The sequence below is a fragment of the Sminthopsis crassicaudata genome, chromosome 3, assembly GCF_048593235.1.
Source record: "Sminthopsis crassicaudata isolate SCR6 chromosome 3, ASM4859323v1, whole genome shotgun sequence".
Lineage (NCBI taxonomy): Eukaryota > Metazoa > Chordata > Mammalia > Dasyuromorphia > Dasyuridae > Sminthopsis > Sminthopsis crassicaudata.
Window position 1 is genome coordinate 319,635,436 of NC_133619.1, and position 23,763 is coordinate 319,659,198.

General features: G+C 36.4%; 1 protein-coding gene and 1 pseudogene across 3 annotated transcripts in view; one reads left to right on the top strand and one right to left on the bottom strand.

Moving 5' to 3' along the window:
* Nucleotides 1-363: 363 nt before the first annotated feature.
* LOC141562056 (elongation factor 1-beta-like) lies at nt 364-23,497 on the bottom strand (annotated as a pseudogene).
* GRAMD1C (GRAM domain containing 1C) overlaps nt 23,447-23,763 on the top strand; it is a 133,787-nt gene continuing 133,470 nt past the window's right edge. For 2 of the 3 annotated variants that reach the window (XM_074301225.1, XM_074301226.1), the window contains exon 1: nt 23,447-23,612. In XM_074301225.1, coding sequence (XP_074157326.1) covers nt 23,496-23,612 — 117 coding nt within the window. In that variant the 5' untranslated portion in view covers nt 23,447-23,495. The remainder of the gene's footprint in view (nt 23,613-23,763) is intronic. The other variant, XM_074301227.1, reaches the window with a different exon arrangement.

Sequence of the window (23,763 nt, forward strand, 5' to 3'; positions counted from 1 at the left end):
ACAAACTATAAGGTAATTAAGAAGGAAGGGCATTAGTCACTGAAGGAATCAGGAAAAGGGTACCTCCCTTCCTACTTTTTAGCTTCTGTCTGTGTGTAACCTTTCATTAAATTGTAAGCTTCTTGAAAGCAGAAGCTATTTCTTTTTCTTTCTTTCTTTCTTTCTTTCTTTCTTTCTTTCTTTCTTTCTTTCTTTCTTTCTTTCTTTCTTTCTTTCTTTCTTTCTTTCTTTCTTTCTTTCTTTCTTTCTTTCTTTCTTTCTTTCTTTCTTTAATGTATATCCTCAGCACTTAGTATAGTGCCTGGCTTATAGTATGTGTTTAATAAATATTTATTTAAATGCAATTTTTGAGGGTGGTAGGTTTTAAATCTTATTGAATTCAGCAACATTCAGGAATTGCACATAGTCTTCAAAGGCACTTATCTTTCTTCTAACATATGTCCAAGAGTCCCAGACCAAGCCATCTTCCTGAATGTTCCTGACATATTCCTCTAATTTTGCCATATTGTCTCATCATCCCAAGGTTTTACACACAGTTACAGAGAAGTTTTGGCAACAATTGCAGATTTTTGGATTTCTTTGATACATATTGACAAGCCGTTCCTCTCTTAGCTTCTTTGCTTCTTCACTTTCCTCTTCCTCCTCCTCAGACCCAAAGAAATCAATGTCATCATCATCTGCTGCCTGTAGCTCCACCACTTCTTGGTGGCATCTTCTATATTAGCGGGTCCATATTTGCCCAAAGGCTTTTTAATTCCTGGCAAGCTTGTCTTCTGCTTCTCGTAGGTTTTGCTGTGCTTGTACCAGCATTGAGCTTGGGGTAGCTTCAAACACTGCATCGTCGGCCTGGGACTGCATGTACCCTTGGATGTAGCTTTTGTCCAACAAGAAGTCGTTGAGGTGCTGTAGGCCCCCAAGTGTCTTGAGATTTCCAAGGATCTCAAGTGCTGGTGGGAGAAACTGGGTAGAGACCTCACTTCGGAGGAACTGAGCCCGAGGTAGGAAAAGCCGCCGACTAAAAAAGTTAATTTCTAGAGACTATTTAAGGAAAGTCACTTTGGAAATTGCGTGGGAAATTAGATAGAATTGGCAGGGAAACCAATTAGGAGCCCACTGCAATAGTCCAGGTGGGAGATGATGAAAGCCTAGAATGAGGTAGTGATGATGTGAATTATGAGAAGGTGATGAGAGATGTTTGGAGATACAAGATTGCAAGATTTTTAACTAGTTTTATATGTGGGGTAAGGAAGCATAAGGAACCAATCATAATGCTGAGATTGTAATCCTAAAAGACTTGAAAAACGATGGCATGCTCAATTGAAATATTAAGAAAGAGAGGGTTTGGGGAAAAGATACTTTTGTTTTAGACATATTGTGTGAGAGAAATCTTCAGGTCACAGTTTTAAATGTCCATGGCAGTTAGTGATGAGGTTCAGGAGAGAGACTGGGAATAGATAGGTATTTATGGGATATATCTGCATAAGAGACTTGATGAATAAATCCATGTGACAGTCATCAAGTGAGAGAGTATACAGTGAAAAGAGAAGAAAATCAAGAATAGAACTTTAGGGTTCTATTACCTATACATCTATACAGATGGTGATCTAGCAAAAAAGACCAAGTATTAGTTAGATGGCTGGGAGGAGAACCAGAAGCAGCACACTTCATCTAATAGAATCATCAGCCAAAAGGAAGAATGTATTTGTCATTATCCTTTTTAACTTAGAACATAGGGAGCTAATATTGAGATTTTTAGGAAGGTAGACCCTTCAAATATAAAGTTTCAGGGAAAATTTTTCAACTGCTTTTCTATCTATAAGAAAGAGGAATATGTCAGTTCTCAGATCACTGGCTATGGCCAACTTTTTTTCTTCAGAAAAGTCATTTTCTGGCACTAATATGCTTTAGAACATAGAACAGTCAGACAAATAATTAGCAGCTACTGGCATTTAATTTGTCTTTAGAACTTACTCCTTTTCACTATAAGGTATATCTCCTTGTCAAAGTCTTTATTTGACTTAGAAAGAAAAAGTCCTTGAAAATTAGTTACTTAGTTACATTATGGGGAATCTGTGCCCTAAAATATTTCAAGAAGGAATCTACCAAAAAAATCTCCACAAAAGTTATAAGGATCTCAGGATTCTCAGTTTTTCCTAAATCTGAAAATGATTTGGAACTCCCATGCAAGAGAATTGGAGAGATTTGGGGGAAATAAAAACCCTGGAGCTACTTTATCTTCTTTCAACTTAATCCTCTGTTCCAGGATTTTATTATATGTCCATAGCTAGCAATAAACCTCCTCAACTTTGAGTCACATTACAAATATTTCTTATTAGATATATTCTATTCCTGACCTGTCATCTTGATCTTTTAATAAAAAATAAAACAGTAGGAAATTACATTTATTTGTGGAACAAAATAGAATATCCAGGAATTTTTAAGAATGTGTATGTGGGTGTGGGTTGTCAACTGGGTGAAGTCCACTTCTCAGAATGCAGAGGAATTTAGTTGAGTTGAAAGCAGAAAAGTTTCATTAGGAGGAATATCAGACACAAATACCAAGGAACCCTAATATAAAGTATGAGGGAACTCGGAGTCTAGGAGAGGCAGAAGCAATTTATGCTTGAAAACCACAAAGGAGTTTGAGGAGGAGTTGGGGAAAAGAATGGACAACCTTTTCTAGGAATAGGTGGGATATAGAAGCAGAGTGTTTTGTAGGAATATTGGACAACAAGTGGGCCATTTGAAGGGTACAAATTTAGATTAGTGAATAAACACCAGCAAAGATATCTGTGAGTGAACAAGACTCACTCTCTGCAAGCTTCTGACTGGCTCCTTTTGGCAAACAGATTTACTCTGTCCAGACTGCTTACTGTGGTAAGGTAACTCATGAAAAATAGGCATATTATTCTGAAGAATATTTCCACATTCCCCTTTTTGGTCAAAATGGCTACAGAGCCCAGTGCTGAAGAGGGAGACATGATTTGTTACCCTATGTGGTTTCCCTCTGCACAGATCTAACAAGGTATAAGGTTTCCAATTTTTTTCTAGGATTAGAAGCAGAGTGTTGAGTAGTGTTGAGATTCTTCCCTTACCTTGTCAGTGAGGAAAGCAGAAAGGAAGAAAAAAAGCACAAGGCTAGCAATAAGAATCAGGAATAAAAGGAAATCCAAAGTGTTTGGTGGTCAGGTGTGCCATATACTCAATCCATGCTAGAGTCTTAGGGAAGCAGTCTCCTTAAGATGTCACAAGCTTCAGGACCCACTTGAAGTGGACCTTGAGGTTCTCATCAGGTTTGATGGTCCACTTAGGGATTGGAGCTTTATTAGATGCTCCAGGATTCTATACCCTCAAATTTTGCAGCTGTGAGAATAATCAGAAGAACCTGGTGGGGTCCTTATAAATTGAGGAGGAGTGAACAGTTGCAATTTCTTGAATTTGAGAAAATTGTCTCACTCTCCAGATATCTGTAAGATGGTAACAATAATCAATTGATCAGTATGGGGCCAGATAAGATATGATTTGCTTAAATTGTACAATTGTGAAAAAAAAAAAAAAACCTCTTTGCATCAATCTTTGGATCTGACTAAAAGTTTCTGATTAGCATAATTTAGATCTTTGGTTAAAACCTTCTAAATATCATATAGTGTAAAGGGCTGAAACTCTTAAAAGATGTGCTTGAATCAGACAATCGAGCACTTAAGGCTAATTACCCATTGGACAATGATTCATATGGTTGGAAAAATGGCCCTTCTCACTATTCCATGCAGGTTCAATGTTTGGTATATACAGATAATTGTAGGTAAGGATTAAGGGGTGGGATGAAAGAGGCAAGAGAATTTCATTTTGCAGCAGAACCAGGAGAAGGGAGGTTGGTGATGAGTTTGTAGCAGTTTAGTCCATCTTCACTTCTCCCCCTGAAGACCAAGGACTTGCTTATCCTGACTCTGGCTGATCCTGAGGCCTCCAGGGAGCTAGTCTGGACTTTACAACAGAGAGATGATCCAGTTTGCTAGCCACATAGGGCAAGGTTCAAACAATGCAACAAAATTTTCCCCCAGTTCCCAGTTGAATACAATTTTCTTCCAAGACAGAAGTTGGATTAAAGTTATAATTGAATAGATACTAAGCTAGTTCCAGGATTGAGTCACAAGATGAAGTCAGTATGGTTTATTTTCTACTATTAACTATTTGATGTCCTAATCCCTTCAATTCATTCAATTTCCTCTTTTTTTTCTTTATGGAGGAGTGAGCAACCCATTCCCTCCATGGATCACTTATTCTATATGCCAATTCTATAAGACTTATCATAAATTCATAATCATAATTATATTAAACCAGGTTACATTAATGTCAGTTTATAAATCAAACTGCTTAGAGGGATCACAATGGACTAGTTTTAAGAAGGTAGATTCACATATCACCAAAGTAGCCAAGAAAACGGAAATACAAACCTCATGAAACAAAAGAACAAAGCAATACAATTATGATCAATGTTAATAATATCAAATATCCTTATCCTTTAGTAACTTATTCTCAATGTCCATTTAATCAACACATTTTGAGTTCCAGATGTCTCAAGTAATCAATCATTGGTCTTTTCTTGGACTTCATTGGCTACATTATAAGTACAGCTTTAATGGGGGAGAGAGGGGAAGAGACTTACTGCTTGCTTTGTGCTTCACCTTTTCACACCTGTTTTTGTGGGTCCTTTCTGCTTTCCTCATTGACAAGATAGGGGAGGGAATCCAAGTGCTCAGGATTCTTTCAAGTCCTAGAAAAAACTGGAAGCCTTATAGCTATGTGAAGGGAAATGGCATAGGGTAACAACAGACTACTGCCTCTCTGGTTCCAAATCTAGGGGTTCCTATATAATTCTACTAGTAACAAACCTTAATACAATTTAGTACAATCATTTAAATTTGGTTCTCCAATCTTGAAACTTCGAGAATTTCAGTTCATATTATCATTTGCTGTTTCTATCCTTAGAAATTTCTTTTTCAGAAAAAGAAAAAAAACAAAACAAAACAATGGAGAAGCAGAGTCAAGAAGATCCTACCTTAGGGTATGTCAAAGCTATCCCTAAAACTTTTCCCAGACACAGACATCCACTTTTAGTCAATCCCACACTGCAGCACATGTCCTTTATTGGCTTCATGACAATTCAGATAATTGTCCCTATTATCAAAATTCAAAACAATAGTAAATTACAATTCCAGGAATTTTTGCCTCAACTAGCAAAATTTGAATAGCTTTCCCTATGCTCCCTTACCACTTAACATTTCATTCATTCTTTACTTATAAATTAAAACTAATCATAGTCTGGGGCTTCAGACATACAGCAAATACCTGATAATTGGCTCATCTTTAATACATTGAACATTGAAACTACATATTTAAACTACCCTAAATATTTTCATAATAGCCAAATTTTTCCAAATAGAAATTTACTTATGTAATAAAATTGTTTTATGCTTCAAAACAAAATATCTCATTGAATATTTAACATAATATTTTTTAAATATTTATTTTATTACATCCTTTTAAAAAAACAAATTGCATCCAGATTAAAAATGAAGTTGTTTTGTCTAACAGCACTTTCACAACATAAGAGAATTTATAAATAATAACATAAGTAATGTCATGTATTTAAAACATGAAACAAAGCTTCAGATGATATCAATTCAATTAATTGCATTCCCAAATTATCCCACATAAAAATCGTTAATCTTATTACCTTTTGCATTTTAAACCCACTTAAGAGATATCAGACATGGAACAATTACATTTAATGAAAGAAATAATAATATAGTGCTTAACATAGATCAATCACTATTAAGAACTTTACAATCATTATATTATTTTGATCTTCACAACAATGGTGGGTAAGTACATTATTATTTATCTCTATACAGATCAGGAAACAGCCAAACAGGTAAGAAAACTCAAAATTACATAGGTAATAAATTTCTGCAATTGAAATGTGACTCATTTGCCTGCATTTTTCCAACACCTTTATTTGGAAACCTGGTCTGGTTAACAGAGGTCAGAGAAAAAAGGATTCTGAATGGGGGAGTCACAGGATATCTTTGGTCTAAATACTCTTTTCTCTTTCATGGTCAAGGAAGAGTTAACAAGAGATGGCTGTAAAGTGCAAATCTTATACTTTTGGAATCACTGCTTTATTACCTTTATCACTTTACTTCCTAATCCTGAAACAATGAGGCTATTAGTCTTCTGATGGCAATTAGCTAGGTGCCATTTACTATTATAGAAGTAATTTTTCCTTAAACCAAATTCTACAGAGTGGTACCCTAATCCTCAGATATTTCAGAATCTAAAAGTCAGTTTAATTACCCAAAGTCCAGGCGTTTTCCCCTGAATTCTTAAAATGATTCTTCAAACCTGCAAATTTTGCTGTTTATAGCAGTTATATAACTTCGATTATCTGATTTTATTTTTGTAATTCCAAAGTGGCTAAGACTGAAATGACAGAAAAAAAAAAAAAGAGTTCTACAGCATTTTTTTTCTTTTTCTTATAATAACTTCATCACTCATGGAAAGTCTAAAATGGGAGTTTGTCTTGCTTGCTGGGACAATTGCTTCAAGTATGGAAAGTTAACCTTTCTCAGTATTTTAAACTCTTTGTTGCCTCAACAATTTTTTTTTCTTATTGGCTACATTTTCCTTTTTAGAAATTTTTCAAGATAACAGAAACTACAAGTAATAAAAACATAATGCAATACAAAGATTTTCTTATATTTAACAATGATACAAACACAGGCAAAACAAGACAGACACAGACAACAAGGACACAGAGGTCCTACAACCTTGGGAGATTAATTTCTCTAAGTTTTCCTTACAGGAATCCAAATTTTTAAAAGCCTTCTGACTTGATTAAAAACATCTCACTCAGGGTGTTTAATTTTCATTAATTAAATGAAATATCATTAAAGCATTTCTTAAAAGTGATGTATTTTATCCTAATCAAATATGCTAGCCAACAAGTGATAAGGGTTATCAATCTCTTAAAAGCCTTAATTCTCTCTTAGGACATCTCCCCTGCATTAACATTCTTCCCAGCTTGACTCTTTAATGTACCAATTTAACTCTACACCTATCATTTTACTTATCATTTTACTGATTATGCCCAGCCACTCCTCTCAGTCTTGGATCATTTCCACCATTTACCATCTTCATGCCTACACACGTGCTGCTACATGAAATGGGGAAAATCATACATTTTGATGTAGTCCACTCTAAATTTGTTCCACACCTTTGATTGGGCCCCACTGCTGCTGTGCAGTTCTACTATATGTCCTTTATCAAATCACTATCCCACTCTCCAAGTGACTCTTCCAAACTTTTTCATCTTCCCTTAAATCTCTCATGCCTCTCCTTCTTTCCACTGACAACTCCTTATATTTTATAGAAAAAAAATTTGAGGTTCTTTGCAATGAACTCTCTCAAGCTTTTCTATCACAAAGGTGCCTTCTCAGGGACCTGTATGTGCCAAAATGTTTGTGGCAGCCCTTTTTGTAGTGGCTAGAACCTGGAAGTTGAATGGATGCTCATCAATTGGAGAATGGTTGGATAAATTATGGTATATGAAGGTTATGGAATATTATTGCTCTGTAAGAAATGACCAGCACGAGGAATACAGAGAGGCTTGGAGAGACTTACATCAACTGATGCTGAGTGAAACGAATAGAACCAGAAGATCGCTGTATACTTCAACAACAATACTGTATGAAGATGTATTCTGATGGAAGTGGATATCTTCAACATAAAGAAGATCCAACTCACTTCCAGTTGATCAATGATGGACAGAAATAACTACACCCAGAGATGGAACACTGGGAAGTGAATGTAAATTGTTAGCACTACTGTCTATCTACCCAGGTTACTTATACCTTCGGAATCTAATACTTAACGTGCAACTAGAAAATGGTATTTACACACATATATTGTATCTAGGTTATACTGTAACACATGTAAAATGTATGGGATTACCTGTCATGGGAGTAGAGGGAGGGAGGGGAAAATTTGGAAAAATGAATACAAGGGATAATGTTATATAAAAAAATTACTCATGCATATATAGTGTCAAAAAATTTTATAATTATAAAATTAAAAAATAAAAACAAAAACAAAGGTGCCTTCTCCTACTCTTCTCTTTCACCCTTGTCTCACATGATAAAGTGGTCTTGTTGCCTACTAGAATTAACCCCTCTACTTGTTCAAGTGAAGTACTTGATTAAGGGCATGACATTAACAACCTGGAAAATTCAATTCAATTTTTTTAACCCTCTCTCAGAGAAGTCGGAACTTCCTTTTTTTGTTGTTTGTTTTTTACCTTTATGAGATGTTTACAATACCTTATTAAAATTTGGATTGACATAATACAGTACTAATCATATATTTTATTCATTTCTGAGTTTCTAAATTTTTTCTGTGTCATCTCTTGACCTTTGTGTATCAGCTTTCACAAAATTCCCCCAAATCCCCACTGCATTTCTTATGGCAATCAGCAATATAGTGGAACTACAATAAAGAAAGTTGTGAGATAAAGGATAACAGTACTTTTTGATGCAATGACTTTGGCCTCTTCGTGTTCTATAAACAGAACACTCCATCTCTGAGCATTTTAATTGGCTGTTCTCAATGCCTGGAAAGCTCTCCTCCTTTTAGACTATTGACCTCTACCTTCCTTTAAGTCCCAACTAAAATCCCACCTTCTACTTAATTTCAGTGTCTTTCTCTTTTAATTACTTCCTGCTTATCCTGTATATAGTTTATTTTGTATGTATTTTTTAAAATTACATTTTCTTGACTTTCACTTGTATCCTCACCTCTTAACACAGTGCCTGTTGCATGGTAGGCATTTAATCAATGTGTATTGATTTAGTTCAAATTGCCTCAGATACTTACCTGCTGTGTGATCCTGGGCAAGTCATTTAAATTCTGTTTGCTTCAGTTTCTTCAGCTGTAAAAGATGGTTAATCATAGTAGTAAACTCCCAGTATTATTGTGAGGATCAAATGAAATAATATTCACAAAAGCCTTGACACATAGTAAGCTCTATGTAAGTATTAGCTTGTGTGTATGTTATATGTTTCTCTGTGTGTGCCCAGAAGTCCTAAGATCTTGGGAGGTTAATTTCTCCCACTTTATTTTATTTTTTTTTTACTGGAGAACAGTAAATCAATAGGCAAGGCTAGAAGATCAAAAGATTAATGAGCAGAACAAAAGAAGATAATGCACTTAGGGTTTTATAAAGTCATATTGGGCAGCAAGGAGTAGCAGTAAGTTGTGATGTGGTGATATCATGATTTACAAGAGGATTGGATCTAAGTAAAACAGGGCTGTGCTAAGTTATCAACCACACTTTCTCCTCCATATCTGGTCTAGTGGCAACATAACTCAATTCTTATATAGTAATTTTTGGTCCTCTTGGAGAACAAAGGACAACAACCATGGATAGATCTGGATAACTAGTGATGTCCCTGGATGCAGTGGGAAACACTTGGCCTTTTTAAGCAAAGGTCTTTCCTAGGTTTCAGGTTGTCTGAGGCAATACCCCTTCAATATTTAAGGCTCATTCCACTTAGCATCAGTTCATGTAAGTCTCTCCAGGCCTCTCTGAAATCATCCTGCTGCTCATTTCTTACAGAACAGTAATATTCCATAGTATTCATACACCAAAATTTATTCAGCCATTCTCCAATTGATGGGCATCCATTCAGTTTCCAGTTTCTGGCCACTACAAAGAGGGCTGCCACACATTGACCCACACTTAACATCGATACCAAGATAAGGTCAAAATGGGTTCATGATCTAGACATAAAGAATGATATTATAAACAAATTAGAAGAACATAGGATAGTTTACCTCTCAGATTTGTGGAGGAGGAAGGATGGAGGAGGAAGGAATTTGTGACCAAAAAAGAACTAGAGATCATTATTTATCACAAAATAGATAATTTTGATTATATTAAGTTAAAAAGTTTTGTACAAACAAAACTTATGAAGACAAGATTAGAAGGAAAGCAATAAACTGGGAAAATATTTTTATATTCAAATGTTCTGATAAAGGCCTCATTTCCAAATTATATAGAGAATTGATTCAAATTTATTAGAAATCAAGCCATTCTCCAATTGATAAATGGTAAAAGAATATGAACAATTTTCAGATGAAGAAATTGAAACTATTTCTAGTCATATGAAAAGGTGCTCCAAATCACTATTGATCAGAGAAATGCAAATTAAGACAATTGAGATACCATTACACACCTGTCAGATTGGCTAGAATGACAGGAAAGGATAATGCAGAATGTTGGAGGGGATGTGGGAAAACTGGGACACTGATAAATTGTGAACTAGATACACTGGAACTGTGAATGAATTTGGAACTATGCTCAAAAAGTTATCAAACTGTACATACCCTTTGATCCAGCAGTGTTACTACTGGGCTTATATCCCAAAGAGATATTAAAGAAATGTATGTGCAAAAATGTTTGTAGTAGCCCTTTCTGTAGTGGCTAGAAACTGGAAACTGAATGGATGCCCATAAATTGGAGATTGGCTGAGTAAAATGTGGTATATGAATGTTATGGAATATAATTTTTCTGTAAGAAATGACCTACAGGATGATTTCAGAGAGGTCTGGAGAGGCTTACATGAACTGATGCTAAGTGAAATGAGCAGAACCAGAAGATCAATACACCCCAACAAGACGATAAGATAATCAATTCTGACAGACCTGGCTCTCTTCAACAATGAGATGATTCAAACCAATTCCAATTGTTTAGTAATGAAGAGAATCAGCTACACCCAGAGAGAGAGAACTATGGGAAATGAGTATGGACTACAACATAGCATTTCCACTCTGTTATTTTTTGCTTGGATTTTTGTTTTCCTTCTCAGGTTTTTTCTTTCTAGATCTGATTTTTCTTGTGCAGCAAGAGAACTATATAAATATGTATACATATATTGGATTTAACATATACTTTAATATATTTAAGATGTATTGGACTACCTGCCACCTAGGGGAAGGGGGTGGGGGAAGGAGGGGAAAAGTTGGAATAGAAGGTTTTTCAAGGGTCAATGTTGAAAAATTACCCATGCATATGTTTTGTAAATAAAAAGCTATAATAAAAATAAAAATTAAAAAAAAGCTGCCACAAACATTCTTGCACATACAGGTCCCTTTCCCTTCTTTAAAATCTCTTTGGGATATAAGACCAGGAGTAACACTGCTGGATTAAAGGGTATGCACAGTTTGATAACTTTTTGAACATAGATCCAAATTGCTCTTCAGAATGGTTGGATCCATTCACAACTCCACCAACAATGTATTAGTGTCCCAGTTTTCCCACATCACCTCCAATATTCATTGTCATCTCTTCCAGTCATCTCAACCAATCTGAGAGGTGTGTAATGGTATCTCAGAGTTGTCTTAATTTGCATTTCTATTATCAATAGTGATTTAGAGCACCTTTTCATATGACTAGAAATAGTTTCAATTTCTTCATCTGAAAATTGTCTGTTCATATTCTTTGACCATTTATCAATTGAGAATAGCTTGATTTCTAATAAATTTGAATCAATTCTCTATATAATTTGGAAATGAGGCCTTTATCAGAACATTTGAATATAAAAATATTTTCCCAGTTTATTGCTTTCCTTCTAATCTTGTCTTCATAAGTTTTGTTTGTACAAAACTTTTTAACTTAATATAATCAAAATTATCTATTTTGTGATCAATAATGATCTCTAGTTCTTTTTTGGTCACAAATTCCTTCCTCCTCCATTCTTCCTCCTCCACAGATCTAAGAGGTAAACTATCATATGTTCTTCTAATTTGTTTATAATACCATTCTTTATGTCTAGATCATGAACCCATTTCAACCTTATCTTGGTGTACAGTGTTATGGGTGGGTCAGTGCTTAGTTTCTGCCATACTAGTTTCCAATTTTCCCAGCAGTTCTTATTAAGTAGTGAGTTCCTATCCCAAAAGGTGGGGCCTTTGGATTTGTTAAACATTAGATTATTGTAGTCATTGACTATTTTGTCCTATGAACCTAACCTATTCCACTGAACAACTATTCTGTTTCTTAGCCAGTACCAAATGGTTTTGATGACAAACTTTGTCAAACTTTGATGCTTTATAATATAGTTTTAGATCTAGTACAGCTAGGCCACCTTTGTTTGCTTTTTTTTTTTAAATTAATTCCATATATATATATAATAGATAATTAATTCCCTTTTATTAATTATTAATGATCAATTATTTTTAAAATAAGAACTTTTGTTCTTCCAAATGAATTTTGTTATTTTTTCTAGGTCAGTAAAATGGTTTCTTGGGAGTTTGATTGGTATAGCACTAAATAAATAGATTACTTTAGGTAATATTGTCATCTTTATTATATTTGCTTGACCTATCCAAGAACACTTGATATTTTTCCAGTTGTTTAGATCTGACTTTAATTTGTATGGATAGTATTTTTTAGTTTTGCTCATATAGTTCCTGACTTTCCCATGGCAGATAGATTCCCAAATATTTTATACTATTAACAGTTATTTTAAATGGAATTTCTCTTTGTATCTCTTGTCATTGGGTTTTATTAGTGATGTATAAAAATGCTGATGATTTATGTGTATTAGTCCCTTTTCTTTCACTTTTATCATACTTTTTATCAATCTTTTCTCCAAACTCATAGCACACAAAGTTTTATCCAATTCCTACAAATGCACATACATATATATACACACACCTGTAACCACATATGTATATATCCATACATAAGTTTGTATATATATATATATATGAGATTAGTATTTGCTAATAACTCAAGAAAACAATTAAAAAATTTCAATAGTATTTTTTTCTAATTACATGTAAAGATAATTTTCAACATTCCATTTTTGTAAGATTATGAATTCTGAACTTTTTTCTCCTTTCCTTCTCTACCTCCCCCCTTCCTCAAGACAAAAAAAAAAAAAAAAAAAAAAAGGTGAAAATAGTATGTTCATTCATTCTGTATTCATTCTCCATAATTCTCTCTGGGGATGCAGATGGCATCTTCTATCCCAAGTCTATTGGAATTGAAGAAAATAAATTTTGAAAGAAAGATCTTATCATCTGGTAAAAATTGTTGGAAAAACTAAAAAGTAGTATGATTAAAAATATGATGAAGTTAATATATGATAAAATATATGACAACAAATGCCAACTTGATCAATGATCAATTATTTTTTTTAAATAATAAAAAAGGTATGTTATTTCATTGTTGGAAGGACTATAAAAAGGTGTAAGATATTGTGAGATCTGGCAATGTATAACAATTACAGAACTCACAGTACACTTTGACAATTACAGAACTCACTGTACACTTTGACATAATAATATTACTACTGTATCTATATCTTTTTTTTTTTTTCCTGAGGTCATAGGGTCACACAGCTAGGAAGTGTTAAGTGCCTGAGAGCAGATTTGAGCTCCGGTCCTCTGGAATTCAAGGCTGGTGCTCTATCCACTGTACCACCTAGCTGCCCCCCATGTATCTATATCTTTAGGTTGTTATTGAAAGGTCAAAAAGGACCTCTCTGTAAATAAATAAATAAATAAATGTGTGTATAGATTTTATCTTTTATTTATAGATAAAATGAAAAATTGATAAGAAATTTTAAATCTTTGTCTAATAACTAGGAAATAGCTGAATAAATTATAAATTAATATTATGCTGTCCAAAATGCCAAATTAGAAGAATACAAAAGAACTATGGAAAGATCAGTAATTTTTTTTTAACTAAAACAAAGATAGCAACATGTACATTGATTAAAATTATCAGTAGCAAAGAAAAACTTTATAGGCAATCTTATGGAAAAGAACAAAACTTGGAAAAGAGAACCAATATATTGTTATTTGTCAAAGTTCACATTGTATCATTGGTATATATTTTTTTGTCTCTTTTAAAAGTTGTAAGGGTTAAAAAGCCTCTAGAAGCAACGAATGCAGTCCGGGTTGGTGCTTGAAGACAGGTAAGTGTGGCCTAGCCATGCTGTCAATGGATGGGCATTAAGAGTAGCTATAAGGGAAGCTACCAGGTTAGAGTAGTCCATAGGGGCGTAAGGTTAATATTTCACATTTTATTGTTTTATTTGGTGAAAGCCTAATTAAATTAATAAACTTATTTAAAAAAAGAAAAAAAGAACTGCCTAAAGAAGGATCAGATTAGATTGCTCCTTTTTGCTCTCTCTTCCTTAAGCCTTGCATCCAGGAAAATAACATTTAGTGAAAAGAGAATGAAAAAGGTATACTTTATACCAAATTCTGTTATATTGCCATAGTGGGGTGAACATTTTCATTTATAATATACCAAATCTCTGTGAAAAAATAATTTTAGTTGTTGGGGTTTTTTTTGGGGGGGAGGAGGAATTGTATTGTATTTTTCCTTTCATCAGTCTTGAAAATTACACAGGGAAAAGAAATGATCTGTAACAAGGAAAAAACACAATGCTTTTCAGACATGATATATATGAGTAAAAAGTTTTTTTCTTTTAACTGAGATTCCATGACTAATCACCACATCATCTCTTAATTTGACATATCTTATACATGACCTTGGAAAAAATATATATTCAAAATTGGTCTATTAAGCATGCTCATTCCCCATTTGCCTTTGCCATGTCTTTGACCGTGACTAGCTTGGGCAAGATTGAGATCTGTCATAAGATTGTGATTGTAGAGAAGATGTGGACCCATTTCTGATTGATTGGATCCACTTGTTAAACAACCTTGTTAATTTATATTATCATAATTCTCAGAATTGTAGCTCTCTATGGAAAACAAATTTTTGTTACCCCAACCTGGCATTCATCAATTATTACATTAGGAAGCATTTCCCCAGGGCTTGCTTTCTGGGATAATGGTGGGGCACTTGGCTGAAGCATTGATCTTTCTAAGGTTTTTGGGTTCAGGGTTCTAGGCTATTTCTTTCAAGATCTGAGGGGAGATGAAGCTCAAAGTGATTATGGTGATTTGACTTCCCTAGCACATGCAGTCTCTGTCTCTGCCTCAGAGTTCCTTGCTTCAGAACTAAGTTGGCTTGTCTGCCTACAAGTGGCAGTTATTTGGCAGTTGATGAGTTGGCTGTTGCTCCCCTGGTTGAGGACTGTTAAGTGCTGGGCTGGAAGCAGGTCTATATGGATCTGATAAAGTACCTATCTGCCAATTGTCTAGCAGTTATTGCTAGTACTGATGAAGAAGATATTGGGTCCCTTCTCCACAGTGATTACTCTCCTTAATGATGGCTGCCAAAGATGGTCCCCTTCACTGGGGCTTGAAGTAGGTCTGGTGGTTGTTAAACACTGTCATTCCCCAGGTTCTTGGATTCAGGGTCGATATCTTAAATTCAACATGTCCAAACTGAACTCATTTTCCCTGACAGAGCCTTCACTCTTCTTAAATTCCCTCATACTGTTTAGGATACTACTGCCCGTATGGAACAATGGTCCTTACCTAAATTAAAATCAAGAGACTCTCAAGGTAAAAAATTAAAAGAATTTATTATAATCTTGAGAGAAAGGGCAGCTCCCAACAACAGCAGTGTCAGTATAGGAGTGCAAAGCTTCCAAAACACAAGTTATAATTAGGGTATAGGTTGAGGACACATTCTTATTATGAGAGGTCTTTACTCAGTTTATCCTATTCATTCCCAGCCACCCAGACTCATATAATGCCTCCTTCTCATCCCCCTCCATAACTAATCTGTTGGCAACTTTAGCAGCATTCTTCATTCTATCCTTCCTGGTTTGAGGTTTCTTTTTCTTATTTGCCTTACCTTATTTGCATTAATTTTGTAATTCACTTATTTTTACATAAAATCAGTCATGTCTCAAATGACTATCTTTAGGATTGTCTCACCCTTTTGATTAAAAGGAGGGAATTTTTATAATTATTAAGATATGTGTAATGAATAAATAATTTAGAATTCTCAGAGCTGCCACTTCTGGCCTGGGAGTCAAAGACTTATAGTACAACTTGAAATGATCAACCAATTCTTGACAATGTTCTCCTGTGTATGTTAAGTGAAGTGAATCAAAGATTGTATTACCTGTTCCCATTATAGAACTCTGTTCCCCCTACCAAGCAATAACCCCCATGATTTGAAATAATCACTTATGAACTGTTCCCACAAATTGGAGAACAAATATTCTCTTGCATTATTTGGAGGCTTGTCATGGGAAATTACTCAGGCCCTGAAAATGATTATACTGTACTCCACCTTCTTCTTTCCTTCCCATTTATGAATTTGTATATACAGTTTCTACCTTTCCTATAACAGAAGAAGGTCTCCTGCCCAGGAGAACTTCCAGTTTGCAAACTCTATTCCTCACTCTGAAAGTGTTTTATTCAACTGCTACTCTAAAACCTGCCTTTGCTTTGTGCAGCTCCAGTTATCTACAGTTTGAAGACCAAGAGAGCAAAATTCAAATAACAATCCTTGCAACAACACTGAGAAGCAAATATTGTTGAGGTTGGGGAAGGGACCCCTAAAAGGTTGGGGTCACAAACCAGTGCTTTGAGGTGTCTCAAAAGAATTTTCAGGCTTGAACGCATATCCAAGTCAAAGGGCAAAGTTTATTGTAATTGTAACCAATTGAAGTGGGCTAAAATCCAGAAGATTTAGCAAGGAACCTGAAATAAGGAGACACATTTATCTACTTCTTCATATTATTGATATGCTAATTATATGGCCTAGGGGCAAAACCAGGGAGTGGTATCAAGAATTTGGTTATCACTGACCCACAGACGGTAATGATCAGAAGACTTGAAATCATTAACAGATTGTTGAAACAATATCGTCTCAGAATTACTAATATATCTTCCCTAAAGTCTAAAGGAAGAAATATTATATTCCTAGGCCAGAGGACTTTTATTATCATTGACAGAACAATAGCATTCTTAAATTAGAGGTTCTCAGGATCACAAATTCAAATGCCAGAATATTTAGAATCACAGATTGTTAGAACAGAAGCATCCTAAGGTCAAGGGACCTTAAAATTATTTCTGTCTTCCCTAGAGGCCTTCCTTAGAGATATTACATCATTACTGTTATTATAATACTCATTTTATAGATGAGGAAATGGAGGCGGAGGTTTACACAGTTATTAAGTGTCTGAGAGTGAATTAGAATTTAGATTTTGACTCTAGCTCTCTTTCTCTCTCCCTCCCTCCTCTCAGTTCTCTCTCTCCCAATTCTATTTACCAGTTGGTAAAGGTGTTGTGAAACTGTGTTCCCTTTAAAATTATCACTCTGAAACTCTGTCCCTTTGATTCCTCAGCCCCAGACTCCAGAGAGTCTGTGAGAGCATATCCTCCTGGCTGGCCCTAAGACAAATTACCCCCATTAATAGCCTGATAGCCAGATCCCCATTAAAATTCTTTTGAATTTGGGGCTGGATATTAATAAGCATCTAGGCTGTGGACCTTGGCTTTCTTTTCAATCTGAAACCTGAGCCTCAAGATTCCTTTTTAAAGGGCAATTTCTAAATTCATTCTTTGCAGAATGTCCAAAGCAGGACTATGCCTTGTCCCATGCTATAACTGCCTGTCAGGTCCCTGCCCACTGAGAAGGCATTCTCTTCTCAGTGCCAGCCTCCATTTCCTTAATAGGACTTTGCCACTGAAGAAGTCAGTTTTTCTAGCAAAGCTGACTTCTCATCCAACAATAAACTTCCATTTTTGCCTCTTAATATTTCAGATTCATGAATTTTCACAAAAGACCTGCATCCACCAAAAGGGGATTTCCACAACTCTCTGACTGCCACTAATCTAATCACTAGTATGCAATGAGATCTCTATCCAGAGTACATGAGAATTCCAAACTACTAATTATTTCATTATTCACTTGATTGATAACTTGAGTTGGAAAATCTCATCTTTACATATTTTATTATGAGAAAGGAGGCATAAGTCTCTCTTTCATCCCTTTCTTACATCACAAGCACATTTTAATTTAGGATGACAATTTGTCTTATATCATACTCTCTTAGAACCAGCTCCACACTAGACTTTGATTCAAACTTTGTAAAAAGGTTTTTAAAAATCTAAATAAAATTGTTTGAGGTTTAAGAGGAATTCTTAAGAGGTTGGGGTTATAGACTGGTGCCAGAGGTGTCTCAAAAGAATTTGCAGGCTTAAACTCACATCCAAGTCAAGGGACAAGGTTTATTATAATTGTGATGTCAAGTGAAGCAGGCTAAGTTCCAAAAGGATTTAGGAAAGAACCAGGAGCAAAGAGACAAATTTATCCAGTTCTTCATATCACTTTTATGCTAATTTTATGGCCCAGAGATTGAACTGAGGAATGGACTGACTGGATGAAGTATTTTTCAGTATTGAGCCACATGATTCCTGTTTCCAGAACTGGGACCCTGTGGGGTCATTTGATCTCTGGAGGGATGAACTTTGAACCCTAGGATATAGGAAGTTGCAGGCAGTAAGGTGACCTGTGGGAGGCAGCCAACATTGGTGACCATTGGTCAATGACAGTTACATCCTTTTACTCTGTTCAATGAGAAAGCATGAGTCTTTTGCTTTTAAACCCTGGACAGCTTGGAAACTAGACAGGTTGCAGGAGCACATGATGGAGTTGGGATGGCTCCCAGGTTTGTCAGGGCCTTTCCTTGCAGGGATTAAATAAAGGCTTTCTCTTTGTACCTGAGGTTTATGATTAATTAATTGGGAAGGGGGTCTTGTACCTGACCTGTCCCACATACTATTGTCTCAGAAATTTGGTTATCACTAATTAGCAGATTATTTATCTGATAGTGAGCAATGTTTGTAGGAATATCCTAAAGCCAGAAGACTTTTCAATCATTGACAGATTGTTAGAACAAAATTATTCTAAAGTCAGGGGACCTCATCAATGCTATGTTTCTTCTAGAAGCTGTACCCCATCAAGTTCACTGGTAGTTTCTCTTTATACATACTTATTTACCTCCTTAAAGAATGATAGTTATGTCATTCTTTCCTATTACAGAAACAAGGTTGATCTCTCCAAAATATATCATTATTTATCTTTTTGGCAGTTTTGATAATTTTTTGCATGCCATTCGTTTGCCAGATTTTTAAATTAACTTATCTCTTAGTTTGGATTACATTTTGTAAATTATAAATTCGAAAATAACATGATATTGGACATCTTGTTTTTAAAAATATCATAGTCCCTGAAGCTTATAGAGGCAGCTAAGTGGCTGAATGGATAGAGCTCTGGCTCTGAAGTCAGCAAAATTTGAATTTAAATTCAGTCTCAGAGACTTAGTAGCCATGTGATTCAGAACCAGTCACTTAGCTTCTGTTTGATTCAATTTCATCAAATATAAAGTGGGAATAAAATTGTTGGTTCAAAGGAAAGTCCAAAAATGTTGGGGTTCTAGATTCCACTCATGAGGTGTCTCAAAAGAATTTGCAGGCTTGGAGCCATCTCCAAGTCAAGAGGCACAATTTATTATAATTGTGACACCAATTGAGGCAGGCTAAATTCCAAAGGAATTTAGCAAAGAGCTAGAAGCAAGAAGATAATTCTATGGGAAAGAAGAACAAAGATCAGGCTCAAGTAAGTGATATGCTAAAATTTGCTTAGAGGTACAATTGTGGAGTGCTAGAAATGGAGTTGAACCTAGTAACTGAATTCTATGGCTGGAAGAGTATTAAATAGAATTGCAACAGCTCCCATCACTGAATTCTATGGCTTACTGACCAACTGATATGTTCTCTGACAGCCAGCATTGTTTGTGTCACTCCCAAGGTGAGGTAGCCTCAGAGTTTCTCAGAAATTACTACATTCTCTTTAGAACTATACCTCATCAATATGAGCATCTATCTCTCAGGGATATTTTGAGGATCAAATAAGATGTTTGTAAAAAGGTTTTTTTTTTTTGTTTTTTGTTTTTTGTTTTTTAAAGGCTCATGGTAGATGCTATGTAAATGTAAGCTATTATTATTACAAAAGCCCTAAATCCAAAAGACTTTGTTTCAGATATTAAGGAAGAAATATAAACTAGAAATAAAGAGAAATGGGGTTAAGAAACAGTGGAGTGTTTCAGATATTAAGGAAGAAATATAAACTAGAAATAAAGAAATGGGGTTAAGAAACAGTGGAGTGTTTCAGATATTAAGGAAGAAATATAAACTAGAAATAACGAGAAATGGGGTTAAGAAACAGTGGAGTTAGGAGAGATACTGTTGAGGTTGGGAAGAGGGACCCCAAAAGATTGGGGTTACAGACTGGTGTCTCGAGGTATCTCAAGAGAATTTGCAGAATTGAACCCATTTCCTTGTCAAGGGCAAAGTTTATTGTAATTGTAATACCAATTACAAGTAGACTAAATTCCAAAAGAAATTAGCAAAATCCTAAGAAAGAGGACACCCCTTTATCCAGCTTTTCATCCTTGACAAGCTAGTTCTGTGGCTAGGAGTAGTCTCCAGAATTTGAATCTCATTGACCAGATTACCATTGATCAGATTATCAGTCAGCAATGAGTTGAGGAGTGGTCTATTCAGAATCAGACAGATAGGGCAGACTCCAAAATCAGTAAGGCGGCAAGGTTGGGAGGTAAGGAAAAAGACATACAAAGGGGACTGACCCAAAGGAAGGCAGTGAGGATAGGGATAATTTAATCTCAGGGACATGACTGGGATTTCTCACAGTGATGTGGGGAATGATAATGCTTGTAGGGAAGATGTAGTAATAACCATCCAGCCTTGGAAGAGCACAAATAATGCTGGCTATCAGATAACAATCTGTTGGTCAATAATAACAAAGTTTACAATCCTGAGACATGAAATTCATTAATTGGGTGCAAACACCACCTCTAAACCCTAGATTCAGTTTTCCTCAACTCTACCTCTACAACCACTCCTCAATTCAATTATAGGGTCACCTCCACCACTCAATTCTACCTCTTCAGCTATAAAATTAGCCTATCAGTGACTTGAAGAACTTCATCTGTTTCTATAAATGTATCTTCTTTCTCCTTGTTCTTTGCTAAATTCTGTTGGAAGTTAGCCTGATTAGCAGCATAATAAATCTTTGCCCTTAACTTGGAGACAAACTGAATTTGCAAATTCTTTTGTCATATTGGATACACCAAGCTGGGGACCCTAACATTAAAGGGGTGTCTTCTACCTCACAACAAGATATGGAATGACAAGAACAAATAATGATGAATGTTGGGGATGTGGGAAAACTGGGACACTGATACATTGTTGGTGGAGTTGTGAAAGAATCCAACTATTCTGGAGAGCAATTTGGAACTATGCCCAAAAAGTTATCCAACTGTGCATACCCTTTGTCCCAGCATTGTTGCTACTGGGCTTATATCCCAAGGAAATACTAAAGAAGGGAAAGGGACCTGTGTGTGCCAAAATGTTTGTGGCAGCCCTTTTTGTAGTGGCTAGAAACTGGAAAATGAATGGATGTCCATCAATTGGAGAATGGTTGGGTAAATTGTGGTATATGAAGGTTATGGAATATTATTGCTCTGTAAGAAATGACCAGCAGGAGGAATACAGAGAGGCCTGGAGAGACTTACATCAACTGATGCTGAGTGAAATGAATGGAACCAGAAAATCGCTGTACACTTCAATGCTGTATGAAGATGTATTCTGATGGAAGTAGAAATCTTCAACATAAAGAAGATCCAACTCACTTCCAGTGGATCAATGATGGACAGAAGCAACTACACCCAGAGAAGGAACACTGGGAAGTGAATGTAAACTGTCAGAACTACTTACTGTCTACCCAGGTTACTTATACCTTCAGAATCTAATACTTAACGTGCAACAAGAAAATGGCATTTACACACATATATTGTATCTAGGTTATACTGTAACACATGTAAAATGTATGGGATTGCCTGTCTTGGGGGGGGGAGGGAGTGGAGGGAGGAGGGGGAAATTTGGAAGAATGAATACAAGGGATAATGTTATTTTAAAAATTACTTATGCATATGTACTGACAAAAATTATAAAATTAATTTTAAAAACCCAAGATATGGAAAGGTGAGGCTGCCCAAGACCCCTATACAGAGCGGGCCTTAGAGGTGTGACATAACTCAGATTTGTGACTAGGATTTCCCCAGAGAGGGAGACTATTGAGCTACACAGATCTCAGTGCATTCTCCTCGCTTGCCTCATCCAATGACATATTTGTAATGTGCATAAAGCCCAACACACAGTAAGCACTACTATCTGAATATTCAGGCGCTAGCTGTGTGGCCTTGGGCAAGTCAGTTTCACCTGTCTCACTGTTCCCTCTTTTATAAAATGGGGCCAGTATCAGAGTTGTGAGGATCAAAGGAGCTGACGAGTAAAAGTGCTCCATGACTGCGACATAATTGCTATTACTGAATGGCTTTTCAGTCATGACTTTAACCTCAGTCCCATCATGATTCTAGTTATTGCTGGTAAAAAAAAAAAAAAAAAAAAAAAAAAAAAATTACATCATCCCTGTCATATTTGTCTCTATACACAATGCTCCAAAATGTTTAAAAACTGTTAAAACCTTTCACGGTGTCCCACTCCATCTCTCTCCCTTCTGCTCCCTCTTCCAATGAACATTTACTTCCTCTTCTTCCCAGTAGAGGAAAAAAAATCCTTGGTGCCAATTAAGTATAATCAAAGGATTATTTTCCCCCCAACGAACAAGTATTTTCTCTTCTTCCCATGGAGGAGAAACACCAAACCGAATTCTTGTGATACATATGCAGTCAAGGACTTAAGTCTCCCTCCCCCCATGAACATTTCCCTTCTTTCCATCGGAGGAACGTCCCCCCCCAAAAAAAAAAAATTCTTTTAATATATATATGCACAAAGTAACATCTCGCCCCAACCCCCATGTACAAGCGTTCATTTCTCTGTCTTCTAAAGGGAGGTAACACTCCCCCCCAAAAAAATCCTCGTGACAAGGATGCCGAGTCAAAAAAGGAATTTTTCTCCCTAGGGACAAGCATTTATTTTTCCGGAACAAGAAACAGCAAATTCTCCTCACAAACGAGTCCCTGCGGAGCGCGGCCTCCGGAAGGGTGACAAGATTCGCACTCCAGCTTTAGAGGGAAAACCCCGGGGCGGGGGGCGGATACGGGGTCCAGTCACCGAGCGAAAGAGATTCTTCGCTGGCTGAGGAAATAGACCCTGATAAGCGGTAAGTTAGGGAGGAGGAATAAAGCGGACGCCGACCGACTCGCTTCGAGGCGGCGGAACTCTGAGACTTTCCAAACGTGGCGCCAGACTGGTTGTCAACGGCCGCCGCTAGGGGGCGCGCGAGAGCCCACGTGCTCCGCGAGGGGCAGTCAGGGGGCCAGGAAGGAGGGGTGGGAGTAGGGAAGCTGTAGAGATGCGCGTGCGCACACGCTCGGCTCCTTCCCCCTTTCCCACCGCTTTCCCAATAGGAAGGCCACCTAAGTGTCCGTGTGGGGGGTGAGTGCATGGGAGAGAGGGAGGGTGGTGGTGGCGGTAGGATGATTCTCCCGGCAGGTGCGCCTGCGCAGTACCGCCCAGGCGAGAGGAGCTCAGAGATGGAGGGAGCTTTGACAGCTCAGCAGGTAAGAGGGGGCTCTGGCCATCTGAGGAACCGAAGGCACGTAGCAGTGGGGAGCAGGGGCTGATTTCATTAAGTATTAGTAAATTACCCTCTGGCTGTTTGCCCTTTGCCCTTCTTTTTCCTTCCATTTTGTGACTCTCCCACTCCGCGCC